This window comes from Caloenas nicobarica, chromosome 1, assembly GCF_036013445.1.
Source record: "Caloenas nicobarica isolate bCalNic1 chromosome 1, bCalNic1.hap1, whole genome shotgun sequence".
Taxonomy (NCBI): Eukaryota; Metazoa; Chordata; class Aves; order Columbiformes; family Columbidae; genus Caloenas; species Caloenas nicobarica.
Genome location: NC_088245.1, coordinates 196,159,228 through 196,176,501, shown reverse-complemented (window position 1 = coordinate 196,176,501; position 17,274 = coordinate 196,159,228). Strand labels below are relative to the sequence as shown.

Below are 17,274 nucleotides of genomic sequence, written 5' to 3'. Positions count from 1 at the left end.
CTAGGACTCTTGAGAAGTTATATGTTTTGATGTAATTCTTGCAACTTAGTGATTTAAATAATGTGCCTCTTGGTGATGGTCACTGTAGAGTTAATGCACTTTCATGCCACTGCCTTTTTTTGGAGGTAGAAGAATCTTGCTAAACATTTTATACAAATACTGCAGCTACTGTTATGCTGTAGGGAATACTGAGAAACAATACTATCTTGCCAGGGGAAATACCAACTAAAGGAAAAAAAATACACATCTGTGGATACAATGGATCATTTTACTCCATGCTTCAAGTATTAAATTTATGCCCATTGTTTTAGCATATGTACTGTCAAGGTTTGGAAAGAGGATACCAAAAGGACACCAACTGATCAATCAACACAGCAATTCTTACATTCTCATGTAATGTGCTACCTACTTAGAAACCGCAGCCAAGTTAAGTTCCACTGTTCATGAGCCAGCAATCAACAGTTACTTTAAAACCAGTCTTCTGAAGGAAGATATTTATGCCATGATATTATCAACATGGTGCTGTAAACCCCAATACTTATTCAATCAATAAGGATGGTTAAAGCCATTCCAACTTCTGTGGAAACTGGTTGCTATTAATATTATAGAGGGGGGAGACCCAAGCTGGTGCTATAATTCTTGCAGCAAAATTAAATGTCCAATGGTAGAAAACAAAAAGATGGTATCAAGTGGAGCAGAAGTCATGAAAAGATTTGAATTACTGTCATGTAAGAGCACTTGTGGTGGTTCAGACTAAAGGTGCATCTGATCTCCAGAAGGGCCAGAATTTGTTTAACAGCTGTAGTACCTGAAGTAGGGCAAACAGCAGAAACCACCGTTAACCTTAAGCAGCAGTATGGCTTGCCTAGCTATTTCAGTTAACACTTATCTACTAGCATCCATAGACTAAACCACTTCTTATATAGTCATAAACAAAAGCTGGAACTCCCAAGACTTCACATGTTGCTTGTATATATCTAACTCCGCCACTGCAAACCTTAGCCTAGGATAAAGTGCTCATGAAGAAGTAGAGCCTTCACTTTCAAGCTGTAACAACATCAGTATTTGGGACTGCGTCAGAGGTTTGCAGAGAGCAAGGCTACAATTCAGAAGGAACCACCTCTACCCATCACACCACAAGAGCATTTCCTCTCTATTTAAGATTACAGCTGAGGAAAAAAAAAAGTGTTCACATATTATTTGAATTCTCACAAATCCCAAGTCCACTTCTAAAATTTCTATAAGATGGAATAATTTAACTCCAGTCTCAGTCCTGTAGGCACATGCACTAAATCCTCTCTGGACTCCTGCCAAATCACTTCAGTGATTAATAGGAGTGGGATATTTACTTTTAATCCATGGCACCTTATATAAAGACAGTATAACTGGTATTCTGCTTTACAGAGGTGTATATCCAGTTTCAAATAAATTTCACTTTTGCTGCCCACTGCATAAGGAACAGAATCAAAGACAACAGATATCGCCTTCCGGAAAGCAAACAGAATCATTTACAATGGATTTGAGGGCAACATCCAGATTCCTGCAGTATGTATCATTTAGTAGCAAGTTCAAAAGGTTTTAAGAAAAAAGCTTATATAAGTTTAAAAGAGAAAAAAGTTTTTATAAGTTTAAAAATTTGGCTCTTGGAAAGTTTGCTGAGCATCTTAAAGCCAGTCTAGCTATTAAAAGTACTACTGCAGTAGTGTCTTAACCCCCTATTAAATACAGAATGTGATTATTTCTACAAAATTCTTCTGTCCCATTTTTTGGGCTGAGCATTTTTGTATCTGTTTTTCTTCTCTCCCTCACTAAGACTCTTTCTGATTCCTATTTCCTCCTCTACTTTCCATCTCTGTCTTTCTCTGGACTTCCATTATCAGCACACATCACAAAGATGTCAAAATGGAAGCAATGGTACCTGTGTATTGCCAAAAAAAGTGGATGTCATTTCTGCTCTCAGCTAGCAAATACTTTTTCTTCAGACCCAGGAGAACCTATTACATGTTATAATATATGACCATGCTCTTTTATGGGGAGTTGGTTGAGCAGGCACATTCCTAAATGATGGGGCATTTGCCTGCCCTCTCCTCTTCTCTGAAGGAGAAAAGTAGGACAGATCAGACCTCCGCATAAAAATTCAACAGAGCTTAGACTTCTTCACCATTTGGTTCTGCACTAAAGCAGCATGGGTTAAAATCTTTAAACTGAAAGAGTGTAGATTTAGACTAGACATAGTGAAGAAATTCTTCCCCATGAAGGTGGTGAGGGACTGGCAGAGGCTGCCCAGAGAAGCTGTGGATGCTCCATCCCTGGGACTGTTCAAGGCCAGGTTGGATGGGGCTTTGAGCAACCTGGCCTACTGGAAGGTGTCCCTGCCCATGGCAGGGGGGTTGGAACTAGAGGATCTTTAAGGTCCCTTCCAATCCAAACCATTCCATGATTGCACTATTACACTTTTCCTCTCCCCTGCAGCAACCACAGAGATCACCAACCTATAACTGGGGGCTGGTTTGCTGAACTAGTTTTGCCTTTTATATAAAATACTTTAAAACTTTAATGAAGAGCAAGAGCAGCTTCTGCATGTAAGCATCTGTTATCAAGCATGGGGGTGACCAAGAATGCTAATGGAAGAAAACATCAATCAGGGGCTAAATATCAGGCTTGTAAGTTTTGCATTTTTTTTGTCCTCACAAAGACTTATCACCTGGTGGAAATGACCCAAGTCAGCTGAAATAAAGGGCCTGACATTAAAAGGATATAATTTGGAGGAAGGAAGTTCCAGCTTAAGACCTGATTGGCTAGTGCAAGATAACGCTGAAACACTGAAGACATCTGAGCATTGAGGTTTTCACGTCTGCTGAATTCCTGAAGTACCTCTACTGTGAGCATGAAGATCTGCCGCAGATTGTCCTCCTATAGTCAGGATGAACACAATATATTAGAGTCTCTCAGTCATTAATTAAAATGTTGATTAAAAAGAATTACTTTTCCAAAGAGAAAAGAATTTTCTGGTTTCACCCTATTTTTCATTAAAATACAGAAAATATTCTGAAGCTGTCAGTCAGAACCTCCACACACTTTCGCCAAAATTAATAGATTGTGTTTGTAAAGAATAAGAACAAAAATCTTCTCATAAATGCTAGTCATTAAAAGAAAAACTTAATACGTTTTTTAACAACTGGTGGAGGAGAGGGTTGGTCTTTGGCATGAAAAAAAAGTTGGTAAGTTGTTCCACAACAGTCAGTTTAAAGCAATGCCTTCACAAAAACATTTCTGCCTGGCCAAACAATACATCTGAGACAACCAGACTACACCATCTGCAATAATATTTTTAAATACATAGCTCTCCTTGGCTTTAAACCAAAGCTATATTTAAGACTATCATTGTTCCACAGAGTATTAGTTTTGTTTGCAATTGGTAGCCAAGGAATTAAAGAGTCCAACTGCATAAAGATCTGTAGCTCTGCATTCATAAAATGGGCAAAAAGGGATCGCACCTTTTTGATATGAGTTTTTTAAAAATACATTATCAACTTTCCTGAAATATCCAGTATCTGCATTCATAATATAATATTTGTGCTATTAAATGCTGTTAGATACATACTGTAAATGAATGCACCTGGAACAAGAAAGTACTTCTGCTTTCAATATTTAAATTTTAGAAAAGACAGGTAGCATATATTGATACAGAACTAGTTTACCTGAAATATACGTTTACAGTTACCATGGAACTCCATGCTTAGTCCAATGTTGCTGGTTTTACTTGAACTTGAGAACTCGCTCAACAACGCCGTTAAAATGGAACAGGCCAAAGTTTGCTATAAAAAAAATAAGGGGGAATAACATAACTGAAAGATGTCTAATAACATAATACCACCTACATTGTCCTGAAATTATTTTACTGGCATCTTTCTATGACTGTTAGTTCAGTTTCTTCTAACACGAACTAGAACAACTCAAACTTTCAGGAGGATAGATCCTTGGGTGAGCGATCTCTGGGATCATCCAGGCTCCATCCTTACAAAAGAATTTCAAGTATTTGAGCAACATATAAGCTAGAAACTGTATGATCATCACTACAAAATGGAAAAACACTTATTGCAATCCATGTCCCAGCCTTGTTGTTTACTTCCCTCCTTGTGCACCAGGCTTTACAAGTATTAGTTTCAGGGAATAATTAGTTTCCACTTATTGCTATTGATCTAATAGTTCAGATCACTCTGAAGTTTGTTTTGGCCCTTCTTTGCATTTGCTACACTTACCGGCTTGGTATCAGATCATGATTAAATTTATATCACTGAAAGCAATAAAAGCTGATCAAAAACAACACCTGCAATACACCATCTACTACATCTTTTCCCTCTACTCCCATGAAAAAAAAAGGAGAGAAATACACAGAAAACTCTGGTGCTTTAAAGCTTTTGGGTAATTCCTTTCAAAGGACATCATCTACTACCCTCAGAAATAACCTTTCAACTACGCTATTAGAATGATGTCTCTGAAGCAATATAAAAATTGGTGATAAAAAGGGACGTTAATTTTTTAAAAAGAGGTCCATGAAGACTGAAGCTTTAAGTATCTCTTTCATTCTCAGAATTGAAGGTAAAGTAAATCAAATGCTTATCCTAAAACACCACTTCAAAACCAACCTTCCTTTATGGAACACACTGCTCCAGCCTTTGTTGCTGTTTTTTGAAATTAAAAAAAAGCTTTTTTTCCTGATGCCAAAGTCCAGTAACCATCATCACCAGTTTTAATATATATTTTTAACTGATCATTACACACAAAGGGGAGTAAATATTGTATGGTGGAGATGGAAGAAGTACTTCAGAAGTGTGCCACACACTGCTGTAACCAGCACAATAGAAACTGTATACCGACGAGATGAAAACATTTTTTGTTAAAGAGACACTCTTAACGAAAACCTTCAAAATTACTGGCTATCCTCCCAGACTGTTTGGAGCCAAGGTGCCAGGGATGGACAGAGGGATAGGAATTGTTAAAGGGTCATGCATGCCAGCAAGTGTCCAGGGGTTAAACAGAAATATGCACACTACCTCTGAACACCCGAAAGATTAAAGTGGAGATGATACTATTTATGCAAGCTCATACAACAGCTGAGACCAGTGCCATCCACCCACCAACTGCAACATCTTTGTTCAGAAATGCCTCTGAAGTCAGTACCTTGACCCTCCAGACAACTAGTTATCTTAGCCACTATACACTAAATTAACATTCTTACTTGCTAAGTAAGTCCCAGATAGATCAAACATAGTGGCTTCGTGATAACAGATGGGTTTTCTCTTACACTATACAATAAAGTTGTACAGTGGGCCTGAATATTGCTGATCAGTTGGCTAAATCGAAGCTTTCCCATTCTAAAGAAATAACTGTTTATTTCAAGTGGACTATTCCTCATTTACACTCACCACTGTCACACATCACATATGATAAAAGCAACATTTAGCTAGTGAAAAACAGCATTACATTTTAAACTACTTCAACAAAAATGCAATTTTGACAGTTCTATACTAGACTTAGAAATATCTCAAATTGGCTCAAACATTTAAGTTTTTTATTTCTGAATTTCTGTGTAAACAGAATTTTTTATTTAGAGGAAGTCCAGATTTGATCCAATATCAAAAAAAAATAGTGTAGGCTAACACTAAGTTTTTAATCCAACATTAGAAGTTCCATATGTAAAGAATCTGGGGAGGAAAAAAAAAACACCCAACAAAACAAAACACCACCAAATCCAACCAAAACCAAACATCCCCTTCCTCCCACAAGCTTGGCTCTAGAACAATGCTTCGCATAAAAAGACATGTTTTTAGAGGAATAACGCAAAGTAGCCAGAGAACACTGGCCAGTTTCACCAGGTGCCAGGAGATGTAGAAGTCTCACAAGGCTCCCTAAACACTTTAAAATTCAGGCTTTTATGCCTGAATTACTGACACACTGATACTTTTCAGCTTGGAGAAACCACAATGCAAAGACATCAGTAGTTACAATTACAAATCCCCACAGTTTGATGCTCTGTAACATCCCATGATCACCATACGGTATTGATGATTACAACAGTACAGCAGCCTGGCTAAACCTACGCTTCTTCTGCTTTATAGTGCAAAGATCTTCAGACCACGCCACCATCCAGCCCAACATGCGACAAGCAGCGCAGCGATGCAGGCCACCCATCATTTGCAGCTGGTTGCCAATTACTGGAAAACAAATCAGTAAGTTTGAATGACAGGTAAGGAGCAGTAGGAAAATTATGTTTGTTCCCACTGTGGTTACAAATAGTTAATATTAGCTGAAATAATAGACACCTTCTCCTTCCCTTTTCTCCAGTTCGTTTATGTGGTATATAATAATTTATCCTTTCTGTCTGGATAGTAATGTGCTATTACATGACAGAAGTGTGTGCTTTTTGTGTGCTTTTTTGTGTGTGTGTGCCTTTCTCCTGATTTCAAGGAGAAATTTAAAAGGAGGATTAAATGATTAATGGTAAAGAAATCTCTTCAAAGATATAAAGAGCAATGGATGCAGCTACGCTGAGTGAATCCGCTAAGAGCCTGATAAGGCAGTGTGAGCAGCAGCCGGCCCCCTGATTTCCGTACGAGCTATTCGAGGTAGCTCTGACATCAGTACCTGCTTTGAGCATGAAAGGAAGTTACTAGAGATTTACACACTCTATTCCCTCCGGCAGCCCTGCTCACAGCAAACACCCGCGCACATCCCTCTACTCTCCTCCCTCCCGCCGGATTCCCAGCATCCCACCAGCTCCCTCACCTTGGTGTTTGGATACCTGGGGTGCAAATCCTGCCCCATTCCCTCACCATCGCAAGGGTGCTGGGTGCACTACAGACACATCCATGCCCTCCCATCACTCATCTGTGCTTACCCCCTGCAGCCATGAGGGGTAAGTGCACCAGTATATCCAGGTCAACAAAGCAGGGGAAGAACAGATTTACTGCAACAGGCTGAGAGGAGATTGCTTGAGACGGGTTTCCTAGAAGGCCGGTGCCAACCCCCAGGAGTCTGGCTCACAGACAGGAGCCGAGGAACAGATCAAGACCTGTAACTTGTCCTTGCAATCTCAAGCCTTTGCGTAGACCCGCATACAAAACCACCACTGCTTCCCAAAACTGCCATAAGACTATAGGAATGTATATAGATCATGGAGCATAGCAGTAAGAATGCCATTTTCATATGAATATTAACGAATTAATTAATATAAAACAACATGTGCCCTGCCACCTATTGAACTGTTCCGAATAAACAGTAATATGTCAGAAACTCTGGAATAAAGCTTAAGTAAACTTGGATAAAAGTAAATTTTTCCTTCATGCAAAGTAACTCTACTGAAGGTTAACTACTAATATTTTGAAATACATTTTTTTAATTTACATGTACGTTTGGTATGAAGACCCTTTTAAGTATCCTCAACACAAATGCAAGCTATTAGAATAAAGATTTCAAAAATCTGAAAAACAAGATCATTTCATTTAAACCAATACAGTTGTGCTCTGTGAAATAAAATTACTTCCTCTTATACGTAATAAAATTGAAAGCACTTAATACAAGTAAAGTTCGAGGGTGTAAGTTTTCTTTGTTTGTTTTGTAGTGTGGGGTTTTTTTAAGTTTTTACCATGCCACAGAAGAGATTAACAATCCAATTTAATACCACCATACAGCAATAAGTAGAAAATGCATGTGATTCTGGGCATCATATTAAAAGTCAGCTCTGAGTGTCTGTTACGCAGTAATGCTATTAACTTCATAGCAGTAAGAGTAAACCTCTGAACCTAGTTTGACTCACTCGCTAGCAATTTCACTAGTTCTGCCACAAGTACATACCCAAACAATAACCCTATCTAACAAAATCAAATGCTTCTCTTGTTGAGAGCAGACTGCCTCTGAGAATAGCTTGGCATTCACCCCAGTTAGCTTTATTACCAGGAATAAACTTTATGAAAGATCGCTATACATAAAATAGAGTCTCAGCTGCTCAAACAGAAGATCAATGGGACTTGTGATAAGAGATTAACTTGGCAATCAGACACCCGGTAGTAACATCGGTTTAGTGGTTTTCTTTTTAAATCACTCTAATAAAACACAGGCGCTACAGAAAGACCATGCAACATTTCAACAGTAAACAACATTTATATATCTTTCACAAAACTCAGACACAGAAGGTAAATGCAACTTATTCCTCCAATTGGAATGTCCCCTACAACAAAAGTTAAAGCCATAATGTTTGAAGGGATTTCACACTTGTGCCTGGACTGCCCATGGAATAAGTGAACTGCTTCATTTGGGGGTAGTTGGGTTACAAAGCATCTGAAAGGCAGAAGAGTTCAAATACAGCTTAGGAAAAAATGGACATGTGGTTCACCAGCTCCAAGGCAGAAAAGCCAACAGGCAAAGCAGAATGACCTACAACACCAAAAGTGTTTCCTTCTTTCTGAAATTCAGAGCAGAGATACAGCCAGGTTGTCAGAGGCTTGACTAAATAATTCATTTTACAAAACCTAAACTATCAAGCACCACCCCCCAACCTTCTGCAAGTATCATTTATACTTACAGAAAACAGAATCATATGGGTATATGTAAAGGAACTAAGGTTTCACCCGAACAGAGCAAATAACATCTACTTTGGTCACATTAAATCACTGCCAGCCTCAATATTCATTTAGATGATGTTATATGAATGGAAGCAAAAAGTCAACTCTAGCACTGAAACCAAAGAGAAGCCACAAGAAGCATTTAATAATATCCCTAAACCACTCAATTTTAATTTGCACAAGAGCAGGAAGAATGAAAGAGTAAATCTATCAGAGGCAGAATTTGCTGTGCTGTCCATAGGTCATAAAATTCCCTAGTGAGAATGTGTCGAAAGCAATTTTACTGAAGAAATTGTTTAATGCAAGACTTCCTTTCTAGAGGCAGTAATATACTTCTTCCTTGAATAAGCACAGCTGTATTTGCTAACATTTTCAGAGTATCTAAATCCCCAGAATGTGGGCTGCAACTCCAAATGGAAAGGTTAACAGGATGGCCACAGGACCAAAAGAAATACCATTATGTACACAGAGTAACTGGGACCACTCCAGCTTTTCAATTTGTGAGTACTGCAATGGCGGGGGGGGGTGGGAAGGGAACCCAGGAGCTGCAGTAGTAGTTTCCAACCAAAGAAAACCAGAATATATTCTGAAGAAATATAAGCAAGTGGCAGGAAGAACCCACTGGATTCTATCCGCTTGATCCTTCCCAAATGAGCCAACTGATGGAAAAAAGCTGTAGAGCAGGGACGGGATGATAGGAATAGGACCCACAGCTGCAGTTTTGTGCTGTCAGCAGTAAGGACTGGCTGGGCAGCGCACCCCTTTCCTCCCATTCCCACTCTGCCACCGCGCAAAGACGGACGAGCAGCACCAGGTTAACACACCGCAGCTACAGCGGCACAACGGGGAGACCCTGTTCCCTTCCTTGGGGAGAACCAGGCAAACCAAGCAAGGGAAATCAACCAGAGAAAGAGAAAACCAATTCCTCTGTGAATCACTGGGGGCCACAGGAAGATGATCTTGTGGCATGTGAAGCATGCAGGCTTTGGCCAAAGGGAGAAGGGAAGTAGCAGCCTCTACTAATAGCAGAAAAGGTCCAGGCAGAGTTTGCTGGAGCTTGGGGTGCAAAACGTGCTTTTCTTTTTTTTTTTTCTTTGGGGACAGGCAAAGTTGTGAAGCAAAAATCAAGAGGAGGAGAAAAAGTAACCTCAAAAAAAAAAAAAAAGTCTGAAAACCATTTATCTAGAGGTAATATATCCATTCTCCAAGTTCTTGTCTGAAAGGTACCAGTTGAATCTTCACTCCTACGGTAATTGCATGAACAAATCCGAGACTTTCAATTAAGCTCAAAATAATGAATAGTAAGACTAGCCATGCAGCTCACCATCAGTATCACCCAGCGTTAAATATACTTCACCCTGGCAAGTGCTCTTTGGTGGGCAAGGGGACCCCTATCCCCCTACTTCTCCTGGTTGTTCTTGCCCACCATCCCGCCAGATATGCCAACTGAGCTGCGTTACATGGCTGTGCTCCACAGCTGATCTGCTAAAACAAAAGGGTTAGGAGGGAAAAGGCTCATTGTTTTTAAGTAACCTCCCACACAGATCCAGTTTATTACTGACTGTGTCTATTCAGAAGGGCAGTACCTCTGAGAGGAAGACACACTAAAGACTGAGCAGCTACAGTCAATACACGTCTTCAAGAGGCTTTTCCCCTCAAGCCTGTTTATTTGTGTGTTACCAGAGTAATAAGAGAAATATAGGTATAACACATGGAAAGGCATCATTTCTTTCTTCCCAGTGAGTCTCTGATATGTACAGGTGAGGGGCTCCATGTCTGCGCACCTCACAACACAGCAGAATTAAGGAAGAGTCCGGGATGCTGTACATAGGAAAGGGGACACGCATCTCTCCTCCGGATCGTCTCTTCTCACTTCCCAGCCTAGTCTTTGAAACTGTAGCTCTATTATAAATGAAAAAACTGGGAGCTATCAATTTCTAATATTAAAGTTATTAAGCAACTAAATTGTAGTTTTGGTCAACTGCATCTCTGGTAAAGTAGGCTCTTATTCAAAAGAAAAATCAGAAAACTTTAAAAGGCATCCTGGTTAATACAACTACTAAAAATACTTATGTTCTAAAGTTCTCTTACATTTCTATTATCAAGTTTTAACCTCATATTTGGAGTAGTTTCTGGATCCCTAAAATTCCCAAACCAATCTTTAACACATTAACTTAGGCCTTTATAAAGCACTTGTCAGAATAAAGGAAATAGCTTAAATATCCTGGTTTACCATCTGGTTTTTATACTCAGCTTGTCTCAAGGGCAGTAAGGTTCATAGGACAAGGCAATAATTTTATTAGACCAGAAGATACAGCCGAAGGTAGAGGGGTGAAAATAATATATGTTTTTGTCAAAATACAAAGCCATGACAGCCTCTCCAACTCCTACCCTACCACATGAGACAGCAAAAGCTAGACAGGGATCCAGAAGTAAAATTCCTCTTAAAGGATAGAAATAAAAACCACACATGCTAAATAAAGGTAACTACTTTTCTATGCAGCCATTATTATTGATAGATTAATTTCAATGAAGATGAATGCCTAGAGTTCTACTTACTAAAATTTCCCACTCTTCACATGGATCCACCCACAGCACATTCCTGAGCAATTTTTGGGTAATCTGAAGCATCTGAATCTCCGCTCTAGCCCAACCATGAACATTGGGAAACACACCAACAGATTTACAGGTTTTCAAGAGGGAAGGAACTGTTAGGATCCCAGAGCTCTTCCAGTAAGTCTTGACAAGTCTTCTTGCACATACAGGAAAATTCAGGCTTCAGGTATGGTATATATATGGTATATTAGAATACATTCTACTGTATGTGTTGTAGATCTTAAAAGACACAGTTTCTGTTGCTTCCCAGTCCTATGTCAGAGGTCTACAGCAGTTGGACTCCTCTGCATCTGTCTACTCATAGTCTGGAAGAAATCTAGGTGTGACCCATATCCCAGTCCAGTTTTAAACAAAGTCCATTGGATTGTGTTCACATGCAGACTGGTTCCTCCTCCTGGGAATCAGTCACCTTAGCTGCCAGGATTCCTGTCCTTCTGGCAGGGATGAAGGACATACGAAATCATTCAGTTATGAAAAGCCGAGTATTCTAGACAAAAAAGGCCAAGAAATTGAAGGCATTTACAGTTGAGAAGAACTTGGCCCACACATTTCTCAAAAATCTTGAAATCAGTGATAGAAAACATGTATTTAGCATTTTAAGATTGGCCCGTGACAACGCGCCTGCTGCCAGAAACTCTGTACCCCAGAGATAAAGATTTTAAAAAGAGATCCTGAAATTGCTGTTGGAGGGAGATCACAGACAGATCACATGAGCAGGAAGATGGCTTGTATTGATGTTACAGGAGGAGCCAGGAAAAACAAAACCAGAAACTCTACTTTCTTCCTCTCATCATGATTCCTCTCTTTCTCTTCCTTTCAAACTCCTTTTTGTTTTTTCATTCTCAACAGTTCATCCACCAGTCTTGCTCCCACGTCAGTCTGGCACCTTACTCAACATACTTTCAAGTTCTATCCTCAAAATGCATCCATTTCTAAAGATATTTTAAGCTAATATCCGAGGAGTATTTTTAACTAATACTTGAGTTAAGATATTAAGCATACCAAATCCTGCTAAAGGACACAAGCAAAAGAGTCAGTACTATCTACATTCACTGTTCTCCTCGTTACACCTATCTAACACAACACGTAACTGAAAAGTCCCAAAGATTTTATGGATCATGAGTGTAATAAACACAAAACTAGTACAGATGTCTGAGAGAAACTGGGTGTAGGGTTGCAGGGAATGGAAAAGAATAAGTACCTACTTTATTCTTGTAAGATAAAGGAGGGCCAAGAACCTTCAGAGCCGGCAGAGAGGAGAAAGCAAATGGTGAGCAGGCAAGAGATCACTTTGCTTTTTTAAAAATTACTTTCAATCACAAACTGTTACGTAAATTATCCAGCTAAACCTGCAGCTTAAGCCAGCGCTTTCAATCACATACAGCCTCAAGTTCTTTACATTCTCTTTCTGAACAGGCCAAAAAGTGTGCTTTCCCTACTGTGGTGACAAAATGCATTCCCATCCACTCTTTCCTTGTTACCCCATAGGCCTGACTCAGCCTAACACACATAGAAAGCCAACACCAACGGCTGAGAGCCATGCTGAAGGCTTTAAGCATTTTTAAATGAGAAGTGACCTGCTGCTGACGCCACATGTTATTTCTGCAGCTGCTGGAGTGAACCTCAGGTAGGAGAACACAAGCAGGTGGGCCGTAGATCAGAAGAGAACATAGAGCAGAAGTCTGGGAAGGACATGGAAAGGAACCAAGAGACTCAATAGAAAATTTGGAGTCACAAAGGTGCGACAGACTCCTGAAACTTGGGAGTACAAGGCTGGAGTCAAGACTGCACAGTACATCACAGGAAAGACATGATAAAAAATGTGGAAAAAGCCAGGGAGGCACAGAGGGCTGGAAAACATCTGCTGATCCCTCTCAATGCCCATGTCCCAGCCTCCTTCATGACTTGGGTGGAGGCATGTTTTTATAAATAACTAATACAAACAGCTCTCCAGCAAAGTGCAGACACAGCCGTGACACTGCATGGCACTGTCCTGACAGGGCGTGTTGGGTCTGGATGGCAGTACCACCCCTCAGCCCCACACCGTACCCTGAGCGCCCGCAGCTGAGACCCCGCAGGGCAGCCTGGGGGGCACGGCTGAACGCTACGGGGACACCAAGAAAAACATCCACTCATATTCGAGAAGTGGATAACTTATTGTATATGTAATTTCACACAGCCTTTCAAAGTTACTATATATGTAGGCAAGAGGTGTGCCCTGAACCCACCGAGAGCTCAGCTGTGGCAGGTACTGTGCTAACAAACGATTTTATTACTCCTTATTATTTCATATGCCAAGTCCTGGGTCACATGAAGCTGTGCCAGTACCAGAGTTCCTCTTGCAGCAAAGTCTCAGAAGATTACAAGAACATTACTATGGATGAGAAATATAATTTAAAACCTCATAAGTACACGGGAGCATGTGTTTAAAATGAGCTTGCCAAAGACTAACAAACATATACTGTGCATTACAGAAAAGAGGTTCCAGCAGCACTCTGTGTCATTTTTTGCTAGTATATTGCATTAGCATACTGGAATAGAAAACATCTTTATATACTAAGGAGGTTTTAAATATGCTATTTAAAACCTGAACACAAATACTTTGGAAAAACTATGGAGAAAGTAATACTTGTGAAGAGGGGTGGATAAAGGGAAACAAAAAGCTGAGCCCAACTTGGTCTCTGTAGGGTGGCAGCGAGTGAAAGAGTGAAATATTGCCCCTTCCCCAGGCAGAGCTCCTCTGCAGCAGCCCAGGGTGACACCCTTGCAGCTGGCAGCCTCAGCTCGCTGTGTGCGCGCTGTGTTCAGGGCAGCGCGTCTGTATGTTAGTGCACACACAGAATATAACTGCAGAGGCTGCACTGTGCGAAAGTTAGTTCAGAGGGGACTTCTCTGTCAACATCCAGGTTTCTAGTCACTCCACTTTTGTGTCTTCCTATAAAGATCATACAAACTACATAAGCATGCACACCAGCATGCAAAAAAAGTATTGAAATCTTCAGTTTTAATTCCATTTTAATAACAAGGCTATGTCCCCTGGAAAAAAGCATAAACTTAACACTGTTCTAAAAAAATACCCATTCCTATCCAAATTATGCACAACCGAAAATGGCTGAAATGTTCTCATTAAGCTAAATAACAGTGAAACTAAAGTTTAGAAGCGTAACTGAAATTTCCATACCCTGGAGGGATATCACTTGTGCTCAGAGGTGACACACTATTTTTAGGACCATGACATGAGCCGCATTACTTCTAGTACACTTTGATCGAATTTTCAGAGTTAAACATTTGCCGCTCACATCCACTACAACTGCTGCTCTAAATGCTCGGCAATGTTAGGAGTCCATTCCCTCAAGGTTTCTTTTGTTCAAGAAAAGCTTTGGTTAAAAGTTTCGGCATGGAATCTACATAATCTTGGATTTGCATTTGGTAGGAGAAAAATCACCTCTCTTTAATCTCTAGTTACATGCCTCTATTATGACCTATTCTAAACTTATCTCCTGGCATAGCAAACGGAATTTGACTAAATGCACAGATAGATATTGGACACCTTGTTTCCACTTTGAGCTCAGTATGGAAGGTAACACTTACCCCTAGTAGTATGACATTAAATCTAGAGTAAGTTTTGTGTTTCCATTCCACGTTTTACTTCCTCGCACCCCTTTCTCTCCCCCTACCCTTCTCCCAGAGAACAGCAGAGGCCTGTGCCTCTTGCCGGGGCCTGTTCCGACAGCTGAGCACAGGAGGGAAATCCATTCCAGACCATGCTATTTTGTTAGAGAAACAGAAAAAAACCCAAACCATCGCATTAGTGACAGCTATTGAGAGAAACCTATTCCCTAAGAAATACGGTGTAATTGTGTGCCGAAGAACTACACTTAATACTATTAGTTCCAAAAACATTCTTATTCAAAAATCCCCGACTTGGTAAATGATTGCTTGAATAGCTATCGACTTTATTATTGATTTTTACTTTTAGATAAGAGAAGAAGATTTTATAGTCACTAAGTATATAGCTTATGCTGCTGATACAGACTGCTTAAATTTGGAGAAGAAAATAAAATACTTACCACAGTGGGGTTACCGCTGCTGATCAGCTGGCTGACTTCATGAAAAATGCTTTTGCAGTCAATTGATTTGTCTAATGATCCCCGTTTCACTATCACCGCTACTGCTAAAAGAATCTGCTCCCGAACGTACTTTTGAAGGCTGTAAACAACATTGCAAAAATACGTTTGCAAATAATTTTGAACATCAGTGCTCAATAAAATGTTAAACTCATTTCTTTTTCAAACATTTTGTGTGAATGCATAAGAGAAAGCTGACAATTCTACAGAAGTCAACTAGGTGTTAAGAATGGCAGACAAATTATTGTTGAAATGGTCTTCCACTGCTACCCTTGGAAACAAAAGGATAACCCAGACTTTATACAAATTCCTACATGTTCAGAGATGTTTTTTCTATACTTACTTAGGCCTTTGTAAGACATAGGTTAGAAGGAATGTTCGCAGTGACTCAATGCTAGTTTTTTCCAAGAGAATCCATTCTCTTACAACTGCTTCCATTATCGCTGTAGCAGCTTGAAAAAGGACATAGTCCACTTTACTAGTTTCTGTGGGGAAAAATAAAGGCAATTTCAGTATCAGAAGACATAGATGTGTATAGCTTGTATATATTTCTAACAAAAAAAAGTTAATGAAATTTACTATTAGTTAACTTATTATTAAATGGGGTTTTTTTGTTATGAAACCAGACGAAGAATTTATACCTCAAAAGGCAGAGGAAACCTATAACCCGATTATCAAATTGTCCAATGTTATTTGAGTCAGAGACTCGAGAAGAAAAGTTGGCTGTGTGAGGAGACTGGCTAAAAATCAACAACAAAAATGCTAACACAACTGTGGAACAAAATAAAATAAAAATGACAGATTCGATCAGAATACATTAAGATACGATGAAATTGTCAGGCATGGCAGAACTGAAGTTTATTCTGTCATTCGTGTGCTTGCATTTGGAACCAACAGTGCATAAAATTACATGTGTTTTATGCATGGTAATGAGAAGCAAGTCCAGTAACACATAAGGATAACACTTATGTTTAATTATTACAGCAAAAGTTTTACAGACTGGTGTGTTTAACATTTTCTACATTATGTTCAAGCTTCTGCATTTATTTGAGATAATCAAAATACAGCTTTCTAACAAAGTGTGGGAATTGCTAGCCCTTATTATCTAAATATCTGACTGCTTTGTATATAGATGCACTAAAGAAACTAGAAAAAGATGTTATGGAAAAAGGTGACGGTTTGCATCACTAAAAAATATAATTATGGAAAAAAACTGGAATTTGAATTTAATTTATATGATGATAGAAAGGTACAGGGAATTTTTGTTGTTGTTGTTCCCTTGCTATTAAAAAATAACGTAGAAATAGCAGGTAGTATCTCAGTAGCTAGTTTCAAAACATTCAGAGCTCTGTAGGAAACACAGAAAGAACATTCAGAAAAGGTGTAGCCACAGGGTGGCAAAAGCATAAAATTACTAAATGGTGAAATAAAATTCCTGAACAAGAAGTGGAGTTTGAGCTATGGTGGGCAACCTGCCAGGACTAGAAAAACTGGGTTTATTCAAGAAAGCCTCAGTCAAGGGATGACAGGCTTTAAATGACTACAAAACAAACTTTCTTCCCCTAATTATATATATTATGAATTTTTGTGTATATTTCCTTCATAGGCAAGTTCTGTATTTAACATAGCAGCCAATTTGATAAAATGTTTTTAAGTAATTTCATCAGGCTGCAAATCTAAACTCTACACACGTAAACATGCTTAAATCAAAATAAACCAGCTTTAAATCGACATAGCTTAATTTGAAAAACTAAGTAACCACTTAATTAAAAGATTAATCTTTATGTCTAACATGCACAGATTATTCCTATGTGAGAATTTTAATTGTGGCATTTTCTGTGTCTTTGGCTTTTCAAACTGCATAAAGCTCACACAAAAAGAGAATGCTATTAAAAAGAAAAAAAAGA

The 17,274-nt window shown here is 39.2% G+C and overlaps 1 protein-coding gene across 2 annotated transcripts in view; it reads right to left on the bottom strand.

Moving 5' to 3' along the window:
- XPO4 (exportin 4) overlaps positions 1 to 17,274 on the bottom strand; it is an 82,476-nt gene that overhangs the window by 40,338 nt on the left and 24,864 nt on the right. The window contains exons 3-6 of one of the 2 annotated variants that reach the window (XM_065631586.1): positions 15,711 to 15,852; positions 15,311 to 15,449; positions 3,702 to 3,818; positions 2,760 to 2,913 (exon numbers count right to left, since the gene is read on the bottom strand). In XM_065631586.1, the coding sequence (XP_065487658.1) occupies positions 2,760 to 2,913; positions 3,702 to 3,818; positions 15,311 to 15,449; positions 15,711 to 15,852 (552 nt within the window). The remainder of the gene's footprint in view (positions 1 to 2,759; positions 2,914 to 3,701; positions 3,819 to 15,310; positions 15,450 to 15,710; positions 15,853 to 17,274) is intronic. The other variant, XM_065631595.1, reaches the window with a different exon arrangement.